Source organism: Galleria mellonella, unplaced genomic scaffold (assembly GCF_026898425.1).
Source record: "Galleria mellonella isolate WM207_F2 unplaced genomic scaffold, CSIRO_AGI_GalMel_v1 utg718, whole genome shotgun sequence".
In the NCBI taxonomy this organism is placed as follows: Eukaryota; Metazoa; Arthropoda; class Insecta; order Lepidoptera; family Pyralidae; genus Galleria; species Galleria mellonella.
In genome coordinates this window covers 94,747-117,954 of record NW_026442143.1, presented here as the reverse complement: position 1 = coordinate 117,954, position 23,208 = coordinate 94,747, and the positions used below count along the sequence as shown (strand labels likewise).

The 23,208-nt window shown below is 29.2% G+C and overlaps 1 protein-coding gene across 11 annotated transcripts in view; it reads left to right on the top strand.

Annotated features, from left to right (window-relative positions):
• Nucleotides 1-23,208, top strand: part of LOC128202038 (dual 3',5'-cyclic-AMP and -GMP phosphodiesterase 11-like) — a 177,013-nt gene that overhangs the window by 83,612 nt on the left and 70,193 nt on the right. For 2 of the 11 annotated variants that reach the window (XM_052900864.1, XM_052900863.1), the window contains exon 2: nucleotides 21,180-21,495. The exons of the other annotated variants lie outside the window; for them this stretch is intronic. In XM_052900864.1, the coding sequence (XP_052756824.1) occupies nucleotides 21,363-21,495 (133 nt within the window). In that variant the 5' untranslated portion in view covers nucleotides 21,180-21,362. The remainder of the gene's footprint in view (nucleotides 1-21,179; nucleotides 21,496-23,208) is intronic. 11 annotated transcript variants of the gene reach the window in all.

Sequence of the window (23,208 nt, the reverse complement as noted above, 5' to 3'; positions counted from 1 at the left end):
ACTGCTTACGTATGTGTTGTATTCGTGTACTTACGTACCCTCACTAGCGCATAAACATATTGTATATAAACATGTATGTTTGTAACAGCCAACGTCTATACTCACATATAGTGTAGAATGCTGTACGTATGTAGTAGGTATACATTCAAACATTAATACCCAAACCTTTGTCTATTGTATGGTGTTGTTTCCACCATGGTGGTGGTTGGTCGTTTCTTATTTAATGTATCTGTGTTTTTATATTTGTCACATGCATATCTTACGATCTCAAACACTTATTGAACAAATTACGAGATCTGAGATAAAGGTGGCTGTAACAGAAATGACCCTTAATAAACTATTATAATTATTAACTGTGCGTTAACGTACCTATTAAACGACAGAATAGCTAGTATTAGGTGCTATATTCTAAACAAATACCTATATTTATAATAAATATATTTTAACCAACATTTAAAGAAAATCATCTTGTGATTTAAAATTTTTATAGATCATGTAAAGATATAATTATCGCGCCTAATTAGTTATACAAATTTGAATTCTATGTGCATAATACTATTAATGAATTGAATAACTAATAGCTAGAATGATATGTAGCGTGGTTTTGCATTTAATTTGAAAAGTATATGTAGTTTTTATATACGATTTTAATTATAAGCTCATTTATCGCGGATCCAATTGGTTAGTAATGTATTGTTATCACATTATTACATAGAAATAGATTAATAAACAATGGTCAGTTCGGTTTTTCAGGAAAATCAGTTCAAAAGGGTTTTGAAATATTACGTTTTTGTGATCTCTCCAAAGCCTTTGACTTTAAGATCATAATAATGAATAATTTCTTTTTATGTAATTATAGAAAATGTATGAATCGTATTTATCTGGTACAAGTTAAAAGAAGTAAGAATTTAAAGGAAACGTTGTTAGATGTAACGGGAATCTTGGATAAATGGATGTATCTCAAGGGTCTACTGTGGGCCCATATTTATTCCATAGTGCAGTCAGCAGCTATATTCAGGCGAATCAGAATAAAAAGTATCCTATTTATTGCGCTAAATAAGACTTTTATGTGTACTACATTTAATTTAAATCTAAAGTTGTCTTTTAAATGTTATTGAATAGTTAATTCCACATTTATGATATTGTAAAAATAAATGTCTAAAAATGGTAAATAAATAAACAGCGCTTTTTTTTAAACTGTAATTACCTAATTTATTGTTATTTCTCTTCAGCAGATACCTTCCGAAATTGCAGTAGAATTATATCGAAACGAAAATGTCAATTTAAAGAATCAACAAAAACTTTGTAGTAAACAATTCTGCTTCAGTAAAGTATATTAGAGTTTGAGGATGATTGACATAAAACGGAGCGTATAATTGGGTGACTGACGGATGTCATTTGCTTAAATTATATTTATCATCAATAATTTATAATTAATGACTGATGTTGAAATCTATGAAACATAGGCTTTAAGGAGATCAAGGAAGTTACTGGCAGCTATTTACTAATAGGACGGTAATTTTTTTTAATGTTACCCATCCTCAAATCAAGTACAACTTGTACTTTGCTAATATTGTCCAATTTAGCCATTCTCGTAATTGGTATAATTCACCAGAGCAGAATGTTCTTTTCCATCCCTTATACTATGGATCTATCAAATTTATAACTATTGGTACCAGATAGGTTTACGTAACAAAACTGTGTTAGTTTTATTACGTCTTGTGTGTAAGTGAGTGTTCATTTTTATATTTATAATATTAGTAAACATTTAAAAACGTTTTATGTTCATTTCTGCTTAGTTAGGAATTAGATGGCGCTTTGCTTTGATATATCCAAGCATATTTATTATTATAATTATAATATCTACTATAACTGTAATATTTTTATCTACGAATATTATTTTTTGACGTCATTATTTATGTATACTAAACAAAAAATTTGTAACATCATTCATTATTTTTATTCGACACTATTCTAATAATGTTATATTATTATAGGAAATTTTTGATACTATGTTCCCTCCTGTTTTTATCTCTATCTCTCTATCCTTGATCTTTCAGGTTATCTTTATGTCAAATGTCATCTCAGTCGGCCTATTACTTTAGTTGAGGAATAGTAACAAACAGACAGACGGACTCAATTTAGTTTTCTAACATCAAGAAGAATAGTATTAGTCTTTATTCCTGTTATTTAAGTAATTATTTGTTTACAATTAGCACCATTAGTGTAAATTCTTAATATTCATTAAAAAATAACAAATGTAAATTTTCTTTGTTACATATTTAAATTTTTATTCTGTTTGTTCATAAATCGTGCAATAAATAATTATAAAACAAAATCTTTACAATATACAAGGAGTCAAATGACTAACTAGCAGAACAGTAAGCATAATCAATTTTGTCTAGGAGCATAAAATTTTGTGCAGGTTAAACTTAAATCATTTTTTTAGTAAGCGCTAAAAAATAACAAAATGTAACGAATTCCCCACAGGTGAAGCCTCAAAAAATAGCAAGTATGTGTATATCTTGGTTTATTTAACTTTATAATGTTTGCATCCATCAAATTCCTTAACATGTACAAAATACATATGAGATAATATAATTTTACGATTTTATAATGATATTATCAATATTTATTGTTATACTTGTATAAATCAAAATAATTCCATTCGTTCATTGTTTTTGCTTAAGTGTTTATAGTTTGGATTTAGTATCTTGTTTCTTGTATTTCAACTAATTATGTAGTAACAAGATTGGGTTATGTATGAGAATTACACTACATTTAATAAAATCAATAATAAAATTATATAATAGTATATTTAATTCGATGCAAATTCAATACTAAGTATAGAAACTATGATACAGTGAATAATAGATCTTCTTGCCTATCTTTTCCATAAAAGAGAATGCCAGAAGGAATAATGTATAAGATAGCCCGCGGTATCCTATATTCTATGGTGTATATGTGCAATGTTGTTAAAGTCTACAGACAGCGGTTACTATAAAAAAGTTAATACTTTGAGTAAAGAAAGGTTTACCTACAAAATGAGAAATATCTTGTGGGATTGTAAAATAAATACGTGACCATATTAAAATATTTCTCGACAATTCGTCAATGCTTTTTTCTACATAAATGTCACATATTCCATCAAGTTGAATAGATACTAATTAGATACTGTTATAAAAGTAATAAAATTCGCCTTGAAATTGTATTTTATGCTAGTTTGATTATTGTATTATTGGAGTAATACATTGAATCGTATTCATTATGCCAAAGATTCAATGTTCAATGAAGACAAATTACTGGTCACGTTGAATTATTCATAAATATAATGTAAATAGGTTTGCTTTTAGGTAACTTGTATTTAATGTAGGCAAGGAAACTTCTACTTGGTTGATCCATTTTCATGTCAATAAGCTTTAATCAGATTTTAGGTCGGGACTTTGCGGGAATCGTAATCATGGATATTGTTCAACATTTATTTCTTTGAGTTTGGAACACTGGAGATATTTATGACTCGAAATTTTGGGTCTATATAATAATAGACATACAATTTGTATGCTTTACAATGTTTTAATATCTCCTATACAAAATATATATTGAAATCACCAATACTACATTAGAGTTCTGAAATTTAAATAAAAAAACAAAAAAGTGTCTGACGTCAACTGAGATTCTGCTCTGTTCTTCACAGGTAAAATTACATTTAAAATTGGGTGATAGAATTATAAAAATTAACTATTTAAAATTGCTTATATTTAAAAATACTTGAATACAAATACTTTTTTTTGTGCATGGTCAAGATTTTAACATGAAAAAAAAAATATTCTGCGGAGTTTTAAGATTGGACTCGTATCGTCATATGAGCCGTTAATTGTTCACTACTGAACATAATAAGCCTTCCCCATAAGGGACATTTTGCCAGTAGTTGCCATGCTTCGTTTGCAGGGTTGGCAAACGCAGTTAGGCTTTTAGTGATGTTTTAAGAGAGATTGCTGCCGATCTCTTTATCATTACGTTCCCATAGTCGCTTCTTACGACACCCGCGAGAAAGGAAGGGAAGGTATATTCTATGCCGAAACCACATGGCGGTACTGCGGACTCATTTATAATGTTTTATCTATGTCCGGAATTTTGAAACACTATACAAGTATAATCTAAATTACTTGTGAAGAATTTTAATACATGAAGTGTCATTAGTTTCGTCTTAATTATGATAGCTGATGGTTTTGGTAGCTAATAGTTATTGAGAGTTTAAAATATGCAGTATAACAGTTGGTTTAAGTCAAAAATTTATCGACCGTTTGAGCTTGACTATAAAAATGCATATTGTGCGGAAAATTTATATTTATGTCATGATACACTTAACCTAGACGACAATCCTGCATCACATATACTTACAACCTCTCAGAGTCGATCGATCGTAGTCTAACAATATTGATGTAGATCGCCAGTAGTTCAGGTTTGATCATCCCTGCTTTAAAAGATTAATTTATGTCATAAACATTGTTTCAGTTATTCATTGCCAATTGTTCTATTATGTTTTTTTCATAGATCGAATTGGATATAATAAAGTATTATAATCTTACATCTAGAGGAACAAACCTCAAATGTCTTTGAAAATGATCTGGAATTAGATCACAGAAATTTCAAGAGATTATTTGAGTCAGGAGCTATTACGTGTGGAGAGAACAGACCACAAGTGGGTCTTTAAATGTTTTAAGAAGATGTGACATGAATAACAATTATTAGTTTACGGTTGTGTCCATTTTCATTGACTAAATGTTTAAGGTTCATTATAAAAAATAGCTCACTATCGACAGGGAATTTATCCTTACACGTTAGAACCTAAATGGTCGAGTACCATGCGGTTTCAGAGCGCAAACCCTCTACGAACTCTCGGGCTGTGAAATTTGCTCTTTGCCCCTAGAATCTAGAGTATGACGTTCTTCAAAAAGGTTGTATTAAGGTTTCTTTAGAGTCAGCATCGCGTACATGACATCCCTAGTGTTGCAGGTCTCAATAGGTTACAATGACCGTTTACCATCAGATGGGCTGTATGCTTGTTTGCCAACTTCACGCTATAAAAAAATATTATGAACATATTGATATAGTTATTATCCGTATATCTACAAAGTAAACGTCACGTTGATGATCCAAGCTTTAAGCGATATTTGATGACGTTTAATTCGTAGTTAGTGTGAATAAAAAAGACGATCTATTCTGTTGGAAAGTTTTATCGTAATATTTTTTTATTGTAACGAATTGAATTATGCCGAAGTATAGCAATAGGTAAAACTGGTGATAAAATTACTTTTAACTGTGATGAACAAAGGAAGTCTTAAAAGAAAGCATTATCGAGCGACGTTCCTATGAGCAATTGTTATCTTATCAGTCGGCATATTGAATGAGTTTATAAACTTGTCATATTTATGTAGGTGTGTTCTAAGTACTAACTTTTACTATTTTTTAACATACAATCTGTGATTACATATATATTTCATGTGTTGGTAAATAGTAAATACGAATTGTCACGCAAACCCAACCCATATAACTAACAACTCAACAATACTTCGAGTAAATTTTCCACAACTAGAAAATTGTTTGCTTACTCGTGAAACAGTAGTTATCTCCAAGAGCACTTTGGCTAATGAATCTAGATGAAGCGGCATTCACAATTTAGAAAGAGGATTTAAAAACAATAGTTTTATATACAAAAAAGATGCTGCATGATTCGTTCTTTTCGGACGGCCGGAATCTTTTGCTTTTTTTTTTTTAGATTTATGCCCTAATCTTTGGTATTTTTTATTTGACAAAACACATATTAAAACATTATTTTAAATTTATTATTTTACTGATAATTACCAAAAAATGGATTATATTTGTAAATATATTTTTCATATTTTTTTTTTAGAAAATTTATTGTAGAATTCAATTAAATAAATATTAAGCAATTTAAACAGGGGTTTACGATTAGTTTTTATATATTATTTAAATAAAATATATATTTATGCTGCAAAAGATTTTTCTGAAATATCATCACTGCAATAACTGATGGGTATAACCTGGTGGTGCCTACACTATTATAGAATAAAAAGAAAACACTATACATGGATACATATATGTAACATATATATAAGGGATTTTTACTAAACTACTAGTAATTGTAAACGTGGTTGCCTTTTTATTTTTGTTTTACATATACTAGATATATATTTTTGCTGCAAAAGATTTTTATAAAAACTCAACACTGTACTTACTGATGAGTATGAATTGAAGGCGTCTGCTCTATCATAGATTAAAAAAAAAACAAAATGAGGAATTTTTACTGATCTACTAATTATTATAAATGTGGTTGTCTGTTAATTTTTGTTTTACATGTATTAGATAATCATATCATAAGTACAGCCAGTTCATGTTAAAGTGCAACTCGACTCCGGGTTCCCTTTTAAAACTATGTCGAGGTGTGTCTGCCGGCCTCTATTTTCTCACAAGTCTACCGCTATCTCATCCATGGCGTATATCTGGCGCCTCTTAATTGCTTCAGACTAATAATTATTATCAGTTCGCGTGCGCCGTCCCGCCCCTCCCTCCGTCAACACAGATACGCAATAACATCTACAGGCGCATTTGTCACACACACATCTAAGAGATGAGCACGTGCTCCAGATGCCCTTATCCTTGTGGTGGTCACGCGGAATACATCATTGTCGAGAATGGGATTAAGGAATTTGGTAAACGTGTTATTTGCTTCCTTATAATTTACATATTGGGAAAAAATTACTTTTTCACATACACGATGTTAGCGCTATCTTCATCATTCTGACATAAATGCTCTTTTGTTTTCGATTATCAAATGAAATTTATTGCTTACTTAACATTCATGAGTATTACTAATATACATTATTGAAATAAAAAAAAATGTAATATCTGTTTTTATTATTAAAATGATATATAATTTAACTAGTGAATAAAATTTCTTGATTCTTTTCCATGTGTAATTCTTTTTTGTTCTTTTGTTTCAATTATATTCCCAAAATATTGTCTATCTAGTTTATATTGATTTTTCCGTCGTATGTTAATTTTTTTATATTAACTAAATTTGATTTTTACAATTTCAACAGAAGTGAAGGAAAAAAAAATTCTTATATTTTTTTAGAAAAAGTTACAAATTTTGTAACATTACGCAAAAGTTATCCCCAAAGTTAAACATCGTTCGGCGCCTAGATCGTATAACTAATAGTCATAAATGGATATGAGTTTTTGCTTATTAACTGGCTGTAAGTTTCCATGCGCTACGCTTCAATTAAAAAAAAGGGATGTTATTAAATAAAAATGGATATATTAATATTGTTTTCGCGAAACCTTTTAAGGGAACCAAGATTTAGTACCACAAAGGCATTAGTGAGTTCTGCCATTAATTCTTCAATGGGTGAATAACCTTCGCGGTGTTGGAAGACGCCTTGTCTGGAATAGTAATTATTGTGAGGCACTTTAAAACTTTACTATGTTACCTTAATGTTTCAAGTCGCAAAATAGGATACGCCTCTTGAAGAATGTTGGCTTATTTATGTATGTTATATATATATATATATAATTAAGTAACATTTATTTGAGATTTATATTTATATTTGGGGAATGTTAATTAACATTTGCGTCGAATTGTTGCAGTAACTATTCTAGTCAGAATAACGTTGTTATGCCATATCGTCTTTACATAATATAATATTATAAAATGTAACAAATTCAAAACTACACATTTAATTTTTAAAAATGTAGTTTATATTTGCAATACTAAACAGAAAAAGATTATTTTTGAAATTTTTCACTGTTTACTTTTTATCGTAACACATAGTGTTTTGGAAAAACGGCTGGAGTTGTTATAATAAAAATTATACAGTATATGTATAAAGCTAAATATGAATGCACAAATAGGCTATACAAATTTTATAAATAACTAGCCAAAATGGTAGATTGTAATTTTTCAAAATTATATATTGTAAAGAAGATTAGTGACTCTACATAACAATAATGAACGAACGAAGTTGTGTACATAGCTAGTGAATACATATTTTAAATTCTAATTTCTACTATATTTTAAGTTGTATAATTAACGACAAATATTCAAGTTTTTTTCCAATTCAAACAAATAAATCATGTACTTACACGAATACAGTGGCATTATTATACGTCGAGTTTATTGGATGTTTGACCTCGTGTTATCGCGGCAAGCCTCCTCTGTTACTGTATACCTAACAATCATCTCTTATCATCAGTTTACAATGACGTGTCTGATTGCGAGCCGTTTGTTTTTTTTTTTCACATTTTTTTACTGATTTATGAAACTCGTAACAATTTATCTTATTAATATTGTGTGATCGTTTGGATATCAGGTACTCTCCTTTGCCCTCAAAGACAAATATAATGGGCTTTATATTATTATTTATTTAGACAAATGTTTCGATATTAGATTTTTTCATTCGATGATAATATAATGATATAGCCATTACATATTATTTCTATATTATAGATTTTACTATTTATAAACTCATGATATAGTAATTATTAAATCAAGGGTCAATAATATTATGTCAGTATATCTAGTTTTGTCTATGCAATTTAATATTAATAATATAAAATTTTTTGTTTATAATAGTTTTTTTTATTTTATCAACCAATTGAAAACTGATTTTTTAAAGAGTGGTTTTATGTAAAGTACATAAAATATGTTTTTTTTTTAATATCAGTTTTCAATATTTTACACTTACTTAAAATATAAATAGTGAATTTTAAACGTATGTATTTGCCTTGTATTTGTGTATCTACATTTTATTTCTACGTAGTATAACGACATATCTGTTGTCTGTCAAGGTTACTTATTGTATTTTATTATCGTGGATTATACTATTTAATTAGGTACGTAGTTGAGCAAATGATATTATAAGAAACTTTCTTTTTTATATTAGTTGAAATAACGAACCATTAAAGAATCCACTTCTCTTATTTATATGTATAAAAGCAATGCTAAATTTTTTTACAAATTATTTGTTAACATTTATCAAGATTCATTGTAGGAACTCCGACATTTTTTTTTGCGACATTTTGAGAATATATTAGATAATGTTTTTGTTATGCATAACTGTATGAATCCCTTGTGTTTTTATTTCATCTTTTTTATTTAGTACGTCTCTGTTTTTGCTTTAACTAAAGAATATAGTCTGTTTCCAGAGTCAGTCAAAATGTGTATGTGTATCAAGATTATCAATCCGGAACAGTGATAATGTTTATTTTTTATTTAAAATCAAACTACTATTCGTAGGTAATTAAAAAACATGAAATATTATTCCCTCTCAGTCACCACACATTATTTTCATAGTTGTTAATCTAGTTGTATACTGCTTGCGGCTTTGCCTGCGTGAATAAGAAGAAAATTATTTGATTTCTAGAATTATTATGTACTGATTTTTGTGTGTATTAACTTTCATTCAAACTTTATTCGCTGTGATTAGGTAATGAACAGTTTAGTTTAATTAACAACTATGCTAGGTTTTAGTTTGGCAGTATAATACGCAATATATACATACGCCATTTATCTCTATGAACTAAGTCTATGAATCTATTGTAGTCAGTTAGTCGGATAAAGCAAGTAGATGAAAACAAGACAGCTGGTTTCATTTTCTGTAGTTAACATTAATTTAATGCTGGGACTACCATGATTAATTTGTGTCGTCTCGTCGTAGCTAGATAGCTATATAGTACATTATTTTATACGTTCTTAAACAGTTCTATTAAGCATTTGCAAGTTCTGATTCGTTTTCTTTTGTTTCAATAAATTAGAATGTAGTGTCCTAGCATATACTCTATAGTTTGTTTTAGTAGGACTGAATAAGAAACATCTTCATGACATTTCATATTTATGACATTAGTAAGATACTATTAAAATTACCAGATACCAATGGGAGATTTTGTACAAAAGTCGTCTGCTTTGATACCTCCTTCCCACTCGTTTTTCTGCTATATATTAACTGTATTTACATAGCTTGTATTTCAGTTTGAAAGGGATGTCGCAGTGCATTTACCGAGTACGGAGGCGTAAAACGCATACGTATTGCACCACGGACGTCACAGTGTACTCTGCAATATTGACAGTGCTTTTTTTAGTGTCTTAAAATGATGGTTGCTACTTTTCATCAGACTTGATCAGCTTGTTTGCCATAAAAATCTTAAATTGGTCGAAGGTCCCCGAACATTTTTAACTACATAGTTACAGATCGAGCAAGTCGCCATCTTAAAATCAATATGGGCAATCATATCGACCTAAAATCAAGCCATAAAGCATTACAAAACATCCTAACCATTGTTCCTAGATCATAAAATCCCTCATAAGTGGCCCTTTAAAAGATAACCTGGCTGTTAACAGTCGCATCGCCGATTCAAAGCACGGACCACACATGGTCCCACATCAAATTAATTCAATCGATACGCCCTCACAAACATTATGTTACGAATACTACTTTATTGCTGTGCGAACCGTTCAAGTACCTAGAGCGAAGGGCTTATGAATTTATTTTACCATGATGGTAGCAAACAAGCATACAGCCCGTCCGATGGTAAATGGTCATTGTAGCCTATGAACACCTACAACACTATAGAATTCACATGGTCACATGCGCGTTGTTAGCCTTGAAGATAATACATCCTTTTTGAAGAACCCCATACTGTAGTTTCAATTTGCTCTGTAGAGGAAATTCCACAGTCCAGAGTTCGCGGAAGGGAACTTCTCTGAAACTACACCGTATTCGATCATTTTTCTTAGACATTTGGAATTCTTAGGCATAAACCTATATAATAATTAATCAATAATATATTGTTTGTATTATACAAGTACTTGCATACTCCAAACTTTATTCAACAGATATTTTGTCAGAATTGAAATTTATCCAAAGTAAAATAAAGCCTTATTCTGCATAAGTTAGGGTAAAAAATTTACTTGTAAAATGCATGCAGTTGCAGTTTTTATTTAAATTTATGTCTCTGGCAAAAACCTTCAGTCTTGTGATTTGTTCGTACGAGTATTATTAGCTTTTATCTGGATAAAAAGTCATTCCGAGATGTAGGCAAGTAAAAAGAAAAAAGATTATAAAATTTAATATTAACTATTTCCAAATATATTTTTTTGAAATGTTTACAATATACAAAAAATATAAAAGGAAGAAAAAAAGCATAATAATACAAGTATACTTTTTTAGGAACAGTAAATTTTTGTAATACTTTATTAAAATAAATTACTGTTTTTTTTTATATATTTCGAAATGTTTAACGCCAATATGACAGATATTTGGATTATGTAAAATCGAGCATTTTATATTGTATTTAATATTCCAAATGTTTATATAAGCAACATAAATAAAATTTTGCAATAATTTAAAACAACATGATATTCTTGATGTCATTTTTTTTTATCTATAAATTCTAAATCGAATTTATTGTATGTAATAACTTTTATTCATCAATTCCACCATAAAACGTGGAGGAAATATATAGAATTCGATTTGAATCCATTACGATTAAATATGAATTTGATATGTTGAATGACTGTGATAATTCTTTATATCACGCAATTTTTCACATAAAATGAGGGTATTTTTACGATAAGTACTACTTTTTTAGGTAATAAATTCATAATGTTATTTGATCCTAACACCATCTCCAGATTATTTTTTTGTGATTATGATTCTCTAATTAACAAAGGCCTCTAAATCTATGTGACCATGTACAAAGACATTTTGTAATGTAGAGATTTTTCTTAATTAGAACTGTATACCTATTTGATTCTGATAAAATGTAGAACCATCAGGCTATAAGTTGAGTTAGGTACCTTACTATTATTTTCGTTATAGAATTGGTTGACATCTGTTTAGCTGATCAGCCACTTTCACGTGATAATGTAGCAAGTATACAATTTTTTTTATTATTTTTAAAAATATCTAAATTGATTTATATGGTATGAATTGCTAAGTAATTTGCGAAAAAGAAAACACCGTGCTGATTTTTCTACTATTATGACTTTATTATAATACGTATCTACACTATAGAGTTGAAAAACCTTATCGGAGACAGTAATAGAGCATTATAAATGCATTAGCCTAGTAATACTCATGTCATATAATACAGCACAGTTCTTCCGATACTTCGATATTGGTTTTGCAAATGCTTGTCTATTTTATTTTACTTATTTTTGATGGTTTTGCATTTAGATAATATCGAATATTAAATGTAAGGTGTCACATATTGTGTTTGACGTATTCTGGTATTTTTTTTTATTATCAAATGTGGATATACGATGTATGTAATGATATTGTATGATTGTATCCGATTTACTTAATGATTCATTCTCAAAAAAGTAATTTTTTAAGTGAAACCTATGCATAAAATTTGTTATAACCCATATAGTCTATATATAGTTTGACTATATTTACAATGCCGTCTTTGGTCTAAATTATTCCAATATTATATAGTTTAACTAAATAGATTCGTCCCTTCCCGGAATATCTCAAAATAATTCATGTCGATTTAACACATTGACTATCTTAGTACAAAATTGTAGAGAAATATAGATATTTCTATTCTATCTATGCAAATAAACAAACTGTAAAGAATTTTAGTTATTCATACTGAAGTTTCACGTTTTTTTTTAATTCGGTTTTATATGAATCTGTCATAAAAAAATTAAGTCATATGTATTTTGTTGTTTTTGAAGTTTTAAATACTTATTTCAAATTTCATTTAACATTTTTTCAAAATCAATGAAGGGTGTATACATTATTTTCATTCCATTGGTAAATTTAAAATAACTTAGACGTTGCCAGATATGGTAACTTTTTTGAAAAATAAGAATATTATTAAACTAAAGAGATCAAAAACGACTTTTAAAAATCTAGATCCGAATTTAAACAGAAGGTACTTTCATTCAAGTAAATTTTTGCGCCACATAAACAGCGACCACATTTGTGACAAAATTACGTATCAGTTTTGTATAATATGGTAACAACAAGAGCATAAACGCTATCTTTAGGAAAAGTTTAAAAATTGTCAAAGGTATCGCGTAACATAAAAAAAAATATGCACTGAGTTTTCTTTACCAGAGAGAGACTTTGTACAAAAGTTGTTTGCTTGGGCACCTCTGTCCCATTCGTGTTTGTACCGTGAATTTACAGGGTACAGAGGAATAATACCTAAGTCCTCAGGAATGACAACGCATGATATCATGGGCGAAACAGTATACTTTGTTATGTCCATGGTATTGCTCATGTCTAAAGGCGATGGTTACAACTTTCCATCAGGTGGGTCGTCAGGTTGTTTGCCATTCTAAATTGCATAAAAAAATTCTTCTCTCATTCTTCATTTTTAAGTTTTTAAAAATGTAAGATATCGTGTTTGTCGGCCATCGTACCTAATAAAGATATGTAGAGTCGGATATTCAGACAATTTACGTTGAACGGCCCAGCTGTTTAAATATAAAATGAAATAAAAGAATAAGAATGAATAGCGACCGAGAAGAGTCTAAATTATGTTTAAAAAACGCCAATGCGTCCTTAATATTCAGAGTTGTCGCTGGCTGCCACCGAGAGGGCACGACCTCGCGCGTGACGTCACGCTTCAGATGAATGAACATCCACCCTCCACCCCAATCCTCATCTTCACCCCATTGGTCAGTTTTCACGAGCTCAATATCCTAAGTTTCAACCACAACATCTGCCGTTGTCGAATCAACTTTGCTTTTGTTCGTGAGACTTTTGCTTTTAGTCCAAGTTTTATATGAAACTTTATATATTAAGGATTGCTTGTTTAGAGATAACAAAGGTTATTATATTAAATATAATATATATAAACATACTTGTTAAAGAATTGATTGTTGGATCAGATGCAGATGTTTTTTGAATAATTAATTGATTTAATTATTATTTTGTAAATCTTATATTATGAGTTGGATTTATATATATAGGTATGTCAAGAATTCCTGCGAACCACAAACCGCAAACATTGGTCAAACACGTAGGTAGTTTTTGCATTATACTGTTTATATATTATTATAAAGATCTAAATAGCTAAGTTAATTTTAAAACTGCGTCAATGTTGTTTATTATTACGCATATTTTTATAGTTGTAATTTCATTTTAGGCGTACCTCAAATCGCGAAATACTTTTTTTTAATGTCTGGAGGTCATGGAATTGAAGTGTAACACTATGTACAATTACTGGAATACGTAGAAGTTTAAATAAATAAATACCTTTGGTCATATTAGTTAGCCCCCTTGTACTCTCAGAACAAGAATTGCTTGTACTGTATATATGGGTATTAGACTACTGATATATATAAATGTTCATTTTCATTATGGATCCTAATTATTTACATTTTACCTAGTATAATATTTAAGGGTGATTCCCTTTTTGATTAGATAGTTTATCTCCTCAACTTGTCAGACCCATTGTATTAAAAAAAATAGTGGGCCAAAGTTTAATAACTAATTCTATATTTTAAATAATTTAATAGTTAAATTTATGTGTTTTGAAACTACTGAAGCCGCAAAATTTTATTTTAGCTTTTTGAGAATAGTTTATGTTTATAACCACATTTTTGTTATAGCCTTGCTTACAAAATGTATGGTTTCTTTTTGTTTATTTAAATATTATTTTAGGAATTTTAAGGACAAAGTTGTATTAATTACAAAGATATATTTAAATGTAGATGTTTGTGTTTTGTATGATATCTCTAACACTAATAAGGAAATAATTGAATTACGAAAAACCCATATATATATATTATTTACCTCTTACTTAAATCTGTTTTTTAGTGTAATAGGTATTTAATATCATAGTATTATTAATTATAATATATACGTGTTTTATATAAGAAAATATTGTCAACATTAGCCGACTGTTTAACATACATTAAAAATATTAATTTGCAGAAGAGTTTCTTATGCTGTAATGCCAATTAATATTAACAAGAGATATTTTCACTCTTTCAAATTTTTTTGGAAGCTTCTTATATAATACCAAAGACACTTCTATATAAATAAAAAAAAAAAACTTACGTTTTACAAAAACATATGGCATATATTTTTTTTTATTTAAATAATATTATGATTAAATTGTCTACATAAGAGATATTTAAGAAAAAAGTGTATAGAGTGTATAGCAAATTAATTGAATGCGATTTTTGCAGTTGTGTTCCTGAACGTCGAACTTTTTTATCTTTTATATATTATGATTTTAAATTATAACTTGATATGCTATCTAGAAGTGGTATATATCATTAATTTTTCTATTTTCAAAATTCATGAGTATGAAGTCGCGGGAAAAGCTACAAAATGAATTGTTATCTACGAGTATATCAATAAACTGGATTAGTAAAGAACGATTACTGCATTTATCGTTGGTCCGGTATCGTTTCTTGGAGCAACAGGATCGTGGGGTCTTGGTCAAGTGCCGTATTTGGGCGGACAGCTTTGTGACTCATTCGAACAGTCACCTCGGGCCTCGTGTATTGCAGTCACACCAAAGCTTCTGCGGAAATACTTAAATATATACAAAGTCAAAAAATAAATAGTTGTATGATTATACTGTAGTTATTAATACTGGTTTTAATTTCCCAAGTAGTTTGCTTATTTACTATTATGTCAATGTGTTTTGGTATTTTAAACTGTTTAGATAAATAATTTTTAAAACAATGGTATACATATTTAACCTTTTATAAACATATGTTCCGTGTGGTCCCGACATAGAAAAGGCCATCTTTTTCTTTTCCGTAAGTTTCGTAGGAGACGACTGAGAGAGGATTATGCATGGGCAGCAGCGCCACTCTTAAAACATCTCCAAAATCTAACTGCAGTTGCCAATCCGCCTGCCAAGCATGGCAACTAAAAGCAAAACCCCCCAAGAGAGAGGCTTATGTTTATCAGTGGACAGTTGAAGGCTGATATGATGATGATGATGAAACGTAAACACACGTTTTGCTTGGTAATAAGTTTTAAATAGTATAATAAGTAGGCATGTTTTATCATGCTTAAAGTCTCTTTAATCATGATAAAACATGCTAACAAATGTGATAATGAATTCACCTATTTGGATATCTTCAATCGTCACAGAATTAGCATGGGACTAACAAGGTAATAAACGCTATTCATTGCAAAAACGAACTATCAAAATCGGTAACGTATTGCGTAACATACCACAAAATAAAGACCCTTTTCTCATGGAAGTTGCTTTAAAATGGACAAAACTCATCCAAGCGCTTATAAACTTATAAGCGTGTTTGAGTTTATAAGTATTTGCATAATTAAAATTTGAATTTAACGCATCTCATTATTCTCATTTGAGTAAATTGCGTCATCAAGTCGTTGAGTCACTATCAATCCACTATTGGTCAATTTATTTACATAGAATGACCAATCAATGAAGGTGGAGAGGAAAATTTACATATGTCGTATGTACTAACAATCACAAATTGATAGTAAACAGTTTATATTAATGAAAATAAAATCGTAAAACTAAACCTATTCATGATCCATTAAATATTATTACATGCAATCGCTTATTGCTTTGTACAAATTAATACAATTCAGTGACAATCAATTTATAAATTCGGCTTCCGTGATAGTCATAATATTCTTATCAATTTGTTAGTGGTTTTAAAATGTTTAGTCCTTATTATTTCCTAATTGCTGATATGGAGTGGTTTTATGGTTCTTTATATTTTGTTTTTAATGCTTCTAAGTCTTAATAAATACTTTGTTATACGTTATAGTGATATGTATCTTTATAAAGACTTAATTATTAAACATTTACTCATATTGATGGGAAATGATTATTTTAAATATGTATTTAACATGTTTTAAAAATAAATAAATAGGTATAATTAGAAGATTATATCAATTTTTTAAACGATTTCCAAGTCCTACGATAATACGTAAACAGTAGTTTACGTAAAATATTCGTATTGAGAATTATTATGTTCTCAATTATGTATATTATACTATATTTTTAATAAGGCGTCCATTAGTGTGTTTTATCACATTTAAATTAATCGTAACTGTTTTTCGTTGAGCGAACTGTATTTGCTATAATATAGTAATGTAAATAAATCATAATTTGTATCGCAAATAGACTTTTGAATAGATTACTCCGTATAAGGGACTATACGTTTATTGAATTTAACTTACATTATAAATGTTTTTAAATATTTAATTTAAAGAAAAAATATATAAATTCTAAGAACTGTCTAAGAAGAAATCAATAAAGACCTTGACAGGGAGAAAATAGGGTTTGATAGATGATCGTTCCTTAACCCTCGCGGTCCACAGTGTCTATAGAAATAGATGGTTATAAATTTCATGTGCCACGACATTTTTATTATAAATGTGTTCTGTCAGATTAGATATGAAAACAGAATGACAAAGAAGACACATTATAACGCCATGTCCCTACAGTCTATTTTTATTCCTTCATGAGAAAATACCGTTAAAGTTCAAAATGTACAGATATTTGATTAGTTAGGTTAATTCGTTCTATAAATTCTTGTAGTTATGCTTTGTTAACGTATCCCTAACAAGAACTATGGAAAGTAACAAAAAAACTACAGTAGTAAGAAGCCATTTGAGGATTATCTATGTACCAAATTTAATTAAATTCCTTTAACCAGTTAAGCATCACTGAGCAATAAACATCCAAACATATACTTACATTTTCGAATATCCTTGCAAAATTTAACATTTATAACATTAATAATAAAATCCGTTAATTGTTAATAAGAATGAGTTAAAGAAAAGAAAATATTTTTATGAAAATCATTGGTCGTTGTCCGTTTATAAAAATCGTTGACGTAAAATAACATGTGTATTCACCTTCAACAAAACATCTGTAGTTTGTACTTAGGAGCACAAAACATGTATTAATGTGCATAATGACTCAATAATAGTCTTTTCTAATAAATAATGTATGAAATTGTTCTGATGATGACATATCGCTTTGCATTTATTATTTTAGTATAAAAATAATGATACTACGAAAATTACTACAAAATAAACTTGATCTTCATAAAAGCAAGAATAATCAAAATATGTAGTATATGTGTGTATACCTATTGTTGGCATAGATTGTTTGTAGTCTCGGTTGAGTGGGACTTCATATCAAACAAACTAAACAATGCATTGTGAAACTAATCGACGCTATGTGCCTAAAATAGCTTTGTTTTGTGTTTCCATAAGGATATTGATTATGCCTTTTTCTATAAAATATAATGAGATAATTACCTTGTTATATAAAAGATATTGAATTCGTAACAAAATTCAGATCCAGATATTAAAGTATAAAAGAAACGTTTAATTTTGTATATATACGCTTTATATTAATTTTTTTTTAAATACGAAATTCTACAGTACTAGTACAGATTAGTTTCCTTATTTTATTATAATGAAATTGTATAATATAATCAAGTAATTTAATCTATAAACTTTATTAGCAATGGAGAGTGTAATAATAGCATTCCATTTTAGTATAAATTCAATAAATTTGAATAATGCAAGAATATAAGTGTATTTCTTTATAGATTTTATCAATCCACTACAATCCTTATATATTTATTCCTTCCAAAGTTGAATTTCGTCAATATCAAAGGTCAGTTACAGAATAATTTATTTTTATTTTTTATTCGGCCGGATATTTGTTAAGTGCATTCATTTCCACTCTTTCAACAGAAGTTCTATATACAGTGTAGACATTATTTGCCATAAAATTAATAACCTCGCAGGCCTCATTGACGTCAAGTCTTGTTAAAAATATTTTTCGTCCAATTTTGTTGTCTCTAAAACGAGTTTTATAAGGTATATAATATAACGTATCTATAATATAAAATTATATTAATGTAATTTATGTATAATTAACGAAATGTGCTTTAAGATAACGATTTTCCCCACGGTTTTTCCCACGGTTTTCCCCTCAGGAATAAGTTTTTACTGTTCTTGTGTTAATGTATACTATTGTGTGTTTCTATACTACTTCAATACGTAAAAATCTTTTGTATGATATATAAAATGGAGAAACTGGTAATCTGATGGTAAATATGGTTATTTTTTCTTACAAGGCTTAGCAACATGATCTATTCCTGTAATTGTGAACCTGTTTTGTAACATACAAACATAACACATAATTCCGATTTATAAAAATCTAAAATAGGGAATTAAAATGTAGTTAGCACTAAAAATTACATTATTTTAATTTAAAAAGCATAATATCGATTGCAAAGTATTTTATGAGACATTTATCCATTGTAGCATACGGAGCCTAAAATCGACCTGTGGGTTACACCCATACTCATAAAAGATTTCTTAGACGTTATACTGTTTCCATATATTTCTTGAATGTTTTAAGCTATGTCATCATGATAATCACCTACTAACAAGTGTTAAGTATGTACGTTTGTCACTTAATTTGACATGAGTATTAGTGAGCCAAAATGGTGTAAAATTTAATAAATATTTAAATGATGCCATGGAAAAATTTCATAATATATATTTAAATTTATATATGAGTGACACTGAGTTTTATAAGAAATAAGTTATTTTATTCTGTCATTGGGTTTCGGCTTGCTAAACTCTTTACGACTAATCCTATTTTTTTTTCTATAAATATATTATTTATATATTATTATTACTTATTAAATTATTTAAAAAATTGTGGTAAAAAAATCTACTTAAAAAGACCATTTGGTTTCATTGTAGTTAAAAAAGTACGATAATATACAAGGCGTTTTAAAAAGGTTATATCAATATGAAACCTAGTTATAAAATTTGATAATTTTCCTTAGTGGAAGATTCTTCGTGTTAATGTTTACATTTTACGCAACTAAGGTTCAGAATTATTGGAGGTGTCATAGAACATACTCGAAAAAATGTGAATTAAAAACTTCTTTTTTGATATCGCTTTTATCACGAATAATAAGAACGATCCGTAATCACATTTGGCATTCGCTAAATGTTCTGAACAAATATAATGTGTAGTGGCGCGAGTGGGTGTCGAATGTCGATATCAGAACTCGAGAAAGTGCTAGGGCTCAAGTAGTCTATCACGTGAAGTACATTTTTATACCCATTATTATTAAAATCATACAAAATAAGTTGAAAATATTAGCCAAGTAGGCAATAGAATACGTTATGATGTTATTATTTCAAATATTTTGATATGTTTTTAATTTTAAAATTTAAGATTTTGTTTAATAAAGAAAGCAGGAACTAAACATAATTCATATTATAATGCTAATATTAGAATAATTAAATAATCGATAGCAAATATAAATTTTAAAATTGGCAATAATGAAATACACAAAAAACACAGGCGAATTGACCACCACCCAATACCAGTAGTAGTAGTAGGACCAATGAAACCATTTTAATTTTATATTATATTTTATGATATAACGGAATATCCAATTAGCAATGAACTGTGAGTAGGCTCGTGAGATATTGCTAACCTTAATCGTAATAAGAGTCTGTCCAACTGTGAGTCTCATCTGTAGAAAAAACTAAAAGAAGTCCTGAAAGTAATTTGGGTTTTCTTGCAACAAAATTAGTAAAGTAATAAATAGTGCTACCATCTATATTGCTTACAGTATTAACGGGTACTTTATTACTTTATTTATATATCTCTTGTACAGAATTGTAGTTATTGACGTTTTTTTATTAATATACTTTTAATCAATTCATCGAACTCGACTTTTAATAAACCTTGTAATAACTAACAAGACAAGATTAAATAAAAATTAATGTCATGGTTACGCTAGTTTAATATCGTCCTCGATTCTCATTCTGCAACACAGCATATACACTTTACACATATCAATTACATCTATGATTAAATATCACGTGATTTCTTGTGACAACTGTCACGCGGCGTTCTAAATGTTGTGAGTCGATGTATATTGATTTCACTTTCTCATACCAAAGCAAAACCCCGCTAACACGACTCACAAATTGCTTTTTTGTTCAATTATTCGGTGAAAGACAGCTGAAACATGGTTTATATTAAAGATTTTTAGTTTCTATTTTTTGGTTTACGTTTTTTTTTCTTGCTGTCACGGGGAGGGGTATGTAACTACATTTTTTTCTTTTCTTTCTTTTCAGTTACATTTGTACGGGCGCATGTAGTCTTTCACTGGGCCGGTGATGGCTACGGATGACATTGGTTTAGTGATTTGGCTCTGTGAATCGTGTTAGTGAGTGCTTGAGTGTGCAGTAGACTGCAAAGTTCAGTCTTGTTATTGTTGTCAGTGATGTGACAGTCTATGGAAGTGTCAGGGTATCGGAATGTTCACGAAGCACGGCAAGGCCGCTGAGCGGTGCTACCCTCATTCGCATAGAGGTAGAAAGAAGAAAAAACCTGCCCCTCACACGCCGTGGAAGTACTTGATGAATTGCCCACTCGTTAGAAAATGTTTTGGTACGGTATTTATTTTATTTTTATTAATTTTTAAATATTATTTTAAGTAAGAAATGAATTCAAATTGTAAACATGTCAAGTCTACTGATTTCATCGGAACGTTTATTAAAGATTGAAATATAATACGTTAGAATCTAAAAGATCATCACTTGACATTGACCCTTGGAAAATTCCGAATCTAATCTGTATTTATACACAACATTAGTAGAAAATAAACAGTGATTATTTATCCACAACAATTCAATGTTTTTGTATTAATCATTTGTCTGGAAACCAGATGGATTATATCATTAAGAAAGGGAAACTTGGATTCATAGCAATCTTCAATTACGCTTTGTTGAAGTTTGGGTTATCGGGCACATTTCGGAAATGTTTGACCTTTTGGATATAATTGGTGGGCATGATTATTTGAATTAAACTGAATTGTCTATTTAATATATCAGCTGAGATTTTTTAGAATTGAATAAAAAATCTTAATCATATTTTAATATAGATCAATTTATGAGAATGTATTTTTTTATAATTGTGCGTTTTGTAATAGTAATTTCGTCGTCACATGAAAATAAAATTCGAATTGTCCAATGGGAAGTGAAACCGAAGGTTTAATAAGTAAATAAGTATTTAATTTGAACCTACGTGTTATAATTTTAGAATATTGGGAGACGAAGGAGGACGTATGAGTAAAACAGTCAGTAATATTCATGTTTATGTTGTGCAGGAATTGAATCCGCGACCATTGAAAGATAAAACCGTTACAGTACAAAGGTCGTCATAATAGTTAATTGTTTGTTCTTGATATTAACGTGTCATCGTATATGCTACATATTTTTAAAATTTATTTTTCACATGTGTGCAAACTGTGGCCTGTTATTACAGAAAAGAACATAGCTACGTTTGCAATATTTATTACTGAGGTGTGTCTATGACAGAAATCACTGAATCGACGGCCGATGAACGTACCCGACCTTCAGCGGCATTCCACTGACGCGTCGATACATCGAGCGACTGGTCGGGACGATTGTCTTCCATTCTCATTGTTATTAATCGTTTTCATTTTCTTTTTAAATCCTTGATGTTATTGATAGTGCCAATTTTATTTTGTCTCAGTTTATGTTAATTGTCTGTAACTGCAATTAATTTACTGTTTGTAATATGGACTAGGTGTTTTTCCATTATGTTTTTTCATTCATGCTAATTTAGTAATGAGTACGTGACTGTCATTAGTGATACGTAATTTTTCTATTAGCAACACAGAATACACGTGTCAAAGTAAAACTGTTAAAATATTTTAAATTTTTCTTCTAAACGAGACGAGAGTCCTAGTTTCAACTGCTACATTAATTTAAGTCAGTTACTGTCAATGTATTAGTAATTTATTAGAATGAGGCTTATAACGAGTAAATTCCATCTCGTGAAGTTAATAAGAAGTATTTGTAATGTTTATTTATCCTTTGTTCTTTGATTGGAAAGCAATAGAAAATGACCTCGGGGAGGTATCAGTCGATACCTTTGATTGATCGTCTCAAAAGGAACAATACTTTTCCACTGTGTATCCGAGAGAGGATTGGAAAATTCTCGGGAATTTCACGACTCGAGTTGAAGAACAACTGAAATATATATGGAAGAAATTGTAATTATTAACGATCATGTTCATCGCTTTGATGTGATAAGACGAAATAAATTAGAGTAAACACAGTTACCCAATATAATATA